At 40.2% G+C, this 5,437-nt stretch overlaps 1 protein-coding gene across 1 annotated transcript in view; it reads left to right on the top strand.

Annotated features, from left to right (window-relative positions):
* Positions 1 to 5,437, top strand: part of col7a1l (collagen type VII alpha 1-like) — a 50,679-nt gene that overhangs the window by 21,570 nt on the left and 23,672 nt on the right. The window contains exons 5-9 of the mRNA XM_017302667.1: positions 1,053 to 1,233; positions 1,395 to 1,554; positions 2,986 to 3,079; positions 3,935 to 4,108; positions 4,642 to 4,805. Of these exons, the coding sequence (XP_017158156.1) occupies positions 1,053 to 1,233; positions 1,395 to 1,554; positions 2,986 to 3,079; positions 3,935 to 4,108; positions 4,642 to 4,805 (773 nt within the window). The remainder of the gene's footprint in view (positions 1 to 1,052; positions 1,234 to 1,394; positions 1,555 to 2,985; positions 3,080 to 3,934; positions 4,109 to 4,641; positions 4,806 to 5,437) is intronic.

Below are 5,437 nucleotides of genomic sequence, written 5' to 3'. Positions count from 1 at the left end.
AACTTTTATTGCTGGAGTGCTCAGAATATTGATGTGTGTGTGTGTGTGTGTGTGTGTGTGTGTGTGTGTGTGTGTGTGTGTGTACCAGGATCCAGGCTGCTCTCCTCACATTGAAAAGCATCTAAATGTCTCCAAACTGCATGTTAAATGCATTTGTTAAGCAAGGCAACTGACCCTGATTTTGGGTGTGTTTACCTTATTATTCTAAGCGTCCCTCATTGCTGTACTAAACTTTTATTGCTGGAGTGCTCAGAATATTGATGGTCTCTTTGGCTCACTTGTGTCTCATTAAAAATTCATGGGGATTTGTGTGGCGGTCTGGCTGCACGACAGAAGCAAACGAGAAGGAAAGTGCCTAACACGGTGGAACAAGACTGCCCTCTAGTGGCCAGCCTAGGAATCCATGTCTTAAGCCATTGAAACAGATTTGCTTCTTTTTTCAAGCTAATTTGTTTCATCTGGATAGTCGAATGATAAAGCAAGCCTTCATTTATTTTTAGACAAAGTGGAATTAATTTTTAAAAGACAAATTTGCCTATTTTTCATAGACATTGCCTTGCAAAAGTAATTGCACCCCCTAACCTTCTCCATAATTTGTCACAACTTGAGCCTATTTTATTGGGATTTTTATGTCATAGACTAACAATAAATCATGCATAATTGTGATGGGGAAAGAAAAGATCAATCTTTTTTGAATGTGCCTCTACCAATTTTGCACATTAAGACAATACATCTTTATAGCACATAAACACGGTTTGTTTTAAATGGTGACCAGCTTTCGGAAAAGCAGGATTGATTGAGATGTTCAAAGCTTTGGATATCGTCTTGACCATATTACTGGTTTGCACTTTTCCACAACTTTGTTGGTCAGGTTTTTATAATTTTACCCTCTACTTTGCAGTTATTTTGTGTTGGTCTATTTCATAAATCACAAGAAAATATTTGGGGTTCCAGCATAACACAATGTTTATCAGCTCAAGGGATGAGAAAGCTTTCGCAAGGCACTATATCCCTGTTAAGTTAACCTATTTCGTTCTTTCTTTTTCTTTTAGCTTGCCGGACGGTGGTGCAGGCAGACATTGTGTTCCTGTTGGATGAGTCATGGAGTGTGGGTCAGGCCAGCTTTTTCAGAGTCAAAGACTTCATCTCAGCCATCATGTCCTCATTTCAGGACAGCACAGTGGGAGCTGAGGGGGTTCGCTTTGGTGTCACTCTCTTTGGGGATGTTCCGAGGTAGTCGAGCATGAACTTCTGACACCATGTCAAAGACTTGTTTTTTCCTCTCGGTTGAGAAGTCATCTAAACAAGTTTTTACACACACAGAAACCCCGTTCCTGTCTCCTGTTCCATCATCTCTACGTGACCCAGTTTTGCTTCATGTCTTTGCTCTACAGGATGCTGGTTGCTTTGACAGACTACAGTTCACTTGAGGACGTGCTCCGAACTGTTGGAAACCTCCCCTACGGTGGAGGATCCAGGAGGACGGGCAGCGCTCTCCAGTTCCTTGTAGATTCTGTGTTCAGCCCTGCCATCAGCCGAGATTTTACCCCAAAGGTACTGCAGTTCGCATGTTGAGATTAATTATGGGTAACTGCACTTGTCTGGTTTTATTTAATTGTCTGATGCCTCTAACGTGCACATGTTTGATCACGAGTTGGAGAAAGAAGCCGTTCGAGATACCAATCCATGCTGCAAATGCGTGCATGCACCGTGCCCCGCATGACAGGAAACGACTTGCCAGGAGTCTGTATTTGTACTCCACAGGACACCGTGGCATAAACAAACAAAGTGGTCTACCATTTCACACTGCCGTGAATTTGATTAAAGCGTCCCGCTGTATGCTTGAAATAAAAATCGATCGCGTGTCTGCGGCTGACAGCAGATTTTCATCTGTTCGCATTGTCTTCTGTTTGGAGAGGGGTGGAAAAAAAAAGGGAAATTTATAGATTTTCCAGCACAGATTCTGCATGCTCAATCAGGCTGTCAATAATGGACGACTTTCCAAATGGTTGTGAACGTGAAACAATCTGTAAATCCGTTGGTCATTGACAAAGATTAAACTAACTGAGCGTCCTTCTAATAAGATAATACATCAGCACAGATTTAGTTTCATTAAGCAGACACTCGAAAGCATTATTTGCATGGTAGCTTTTCTCGAATCCAAGAAATTTCAAGTGCAGTCTTGTTCATATCCTTCCACTTAATATTTATTCATGTCTGCAGTTCTGGAATGCATCACTCCAAAAAAGGCTTTACTTTGTAACATTGCAACAGATTTTCTGGCATTGAGAAAACTGCAAGTAATATCAACCCAGATCCATTTTTTCCCCCCCCTCAAAGTCACCAAAAAAGACTTCTTAACTTTTTCAATCTTTATAAGGCAAAACAGGTTGCCCTCTTACACACATTTTTCAAGTGTGTGCGTAAGAAAAGAACAGAGGAGGAGGATGAATTATTAAATTCGTCAATCCGATCATTTGCTGAACAGCAGCTATATTCTCACACCGACCTGTCAGGCTCCTCTTCCTCACTCATTCAGGAATGAAGTTGGAAAATTCAGTCTCTGTTGCAAATTCCTCTTCATCCATTTAGGTAATTTGTCTGTAATTGAGAAGTAAACCATGTCAACGCCGATGGAGGATTTGAGGAGAATAATCGATTTTCAATGGAGGCTTCTTATTTAGAAAATTTGCTCGGAGGGCAGATTTAGTGAATTAGTCATGCCAGCAAATAGGCAAAACAAAAATAAATTGAGTATACAAGTTCAGGGCAGATACATAGCTAATAAATCTGGATCACACTGAAATTTTTATGCTTATTATTGGCTTTATATTTCCCATTAGCTGTCTCTAAATGGTATTCTAAAACAACATTATTAGCATCTGAATTAGCATGAAAATGGCATAAATTTAAGGCGTGAATAAATATTCATAAACCTGTTAATATGTTGTGGCGTATGTAATTTCCTGTCTCTCTGTAACACAGATTGTTGTTTTGATCACAACCGGACGCTCGGATGACCAGGTCGACCTTGGAGCCAAGGTGGTTGCAGACAGTGGGATTACACTCTTTGCAGTAGGTGAGTGTGAAAGTAGGCATTGAGAATTCCTTCAACATCCCCACTGCAGCAACCAACTTCAGATTTGATCTGTGCTCTGCTGGTCTGTCAGGTGTGTCCCGCTGTTAGACATTCATGTCCCATGCATTTGAATTTGTGTTTTCGGTGTGGGTATTTGTTTGAATGTGTTGCGTTTCTTATTCAGAGGGTGTACGTGTGTATTTATTCGTACCACATAAACTTAATCTCACATTTATTAAAGTGCACTTCCTGATACTCAACTTGGCCCTACACTTTCTTGCTCTCATCCTTACCTTTTTTTTTTTTTTTTTTTTTTTTTTTTTTTTCTCCGTCCTGCACGCTGCCATAACCAAACAAACTTAATTCTGAGACGACAGCGGTGCGGTAATTACTGCTCATTAGCGGATGGTGCGCTAATAGCAGCTATTTTTCATCAGGAGATTCGGTGTGCTTCATCTGCACCTCTGACACAAGAGTTCTCTGCTCCTGTTCATCAACACTGCATCAACAAGTACTTAATTAGAAGACTAGCATAAAAAAAATATTTCATTCACATTAATAATGCATATATTTTAAAGTTTTTCAGGAGGTACTTTCACAAACTTAAACCCAAAACACTTATGCCTTGAAATTGGTGCTGTAGAGTATATGACTAGTTCTGTGTGTGAATTTGTGGATTATTTAATGATCTAATAAGGATTACTCAACATGCAATTCCCCTGGCAGTATGCTGTTTCTCTTTCCAGTGCCAAATCACTGAAATCAAACCTGTTGAGTTGACACAATTATAGATCTCTACTCATAATTCTGTTTCCCCCCAACCCCTTTTTTCCAATTTTTGTTTTTAATATTAAGGCGTAAGAGGAGCCGATGTGTCCGAGTTGAGAAGGATCGTTTCTGAGCCCTTCGGGGAACATCTTTTGGAGTGCGCAGACTTCTCTCTCCTGGAAACTCTCCTTCCCAAACTGTCCCGGAGGTTATGTTTCAGTGCTTCTGAACCTCCACGACCTGTAAAAACCATCCAGCCAAGTAAGCTTGTTCCACAAATACTATCAGTGCTTTTACTTTCATATATGATTTTTGTGAGCTGCAAAGGAAGTTGTAACCGCTGGGCCTTGTATCAAATGTTTTCATCTTTCAAACAGATTCCATTTGATTAACCATGGAGAAAATGATTGGAAAGAAGAAGGAAAAATGCATATTTTAGAAAAAATTTTAAGAACAACAACCAAAGTCAATACTCTGAAGTCTTTTGATGCATGTCTATAACAGCTGCATGCGTTTAGAGGCTCTAGTTTAACATCATATTTGATGGAGGCCATCTGTGAACATTAATTGCAGCATCTTGCCACAGACTGGCACAGATTTGAGTAGACCATTTTAACACATGAATTTGCTTCAATCTAAACCATGACTTTCTTGCTGTGTTAGGATGAACTTCTACTCTTTTTTTTTTTTTTTTTTTTTTATATTTTGGAATCTTCAACTTTTTTTTTTTTAGGTTGGCAAACTTTAATCTGTTTGTGTGCCAAGCATACTTTTCCTCTTTACGTCATCTGCAGGTGAGCGGCACGTGGTTGGTCCCAGAGACTTGCAGGTGAGTGAGCTGGCCCACGGCTCCTTCAGGCTGACGTGGAGCCAGGCTACGGGGGATGTGACTGGATACCGTCTCTTGGTCACACCTCTCAGCTCCAGGGGACAACTCCTGCTCAACCAGCAGAGGCAGGTGAGGGATGGTCAGGATGCTGGTGTGCACCTCCCGTTTCTGCCTTTCATTCTTTCCTTTACTTCCCTTCATTGTCCTATCCCTTCCTTTCATGCTTTTCCTTCATCTGTTTTAACGCTTTCTTCCTTCATTACATCTATCTTCTTTCAATCCTTTTTCTTTCCCTCCTTACTCACTTTTCTGTTAACTTTGTTTCCAGACTTATTATAATAAGGATAATAATCTATATTCTTATCGAATTTTTATGTTTTAAAATATGAAAGAGGACTGAAAATGTAGTGAAGTTCTGGAACGTGAGATATAAAAAAAATGTGCTGTAATCTTTATTGATGACGTGAGTAAAAATTACAGTAATGATAACAAACATATGGATATTTAATGAACGTGGATCTCAGAAATAGAGTAGCTAATCTTGTCAAATTAGCAATATGTGATCAGTAGAACTAGGAAGATGCCAGCAAATCCTGAAATCGCCTGAAGTTTAATGAAAAAAATACATTCATAATCCATCCATCCATCCATCCATCCATCCATCCATTTTCTTCCGCTTATCCGGGGTCGGGTCGCGGGGGCAGCAGCTTCAGAAGGGAGGCCCAGACTTCCCTCTCCCCAGCCACTTCTTCCAGCTCCTC

Source organism: Poecilia reticulata, linkage group LG23, assembly GCF_000633615.1.
Source record: "Poecilia reticulata strain Guanapo linkage group LG23, Guppy_female_1.0+MT, whole genome shotgun sequence".
Lineage (NCBI taxonomy): Eukaryota > Metazoa > Chordata > Actinopteri > Cyprinodontiformes > Poeciliidae > Poecilia > Poecilia reticulata.
Note: the sequence above shows the minus strand (reverse complement) of the source record. Positions and strands in the feature narration are given on the sequence as shown.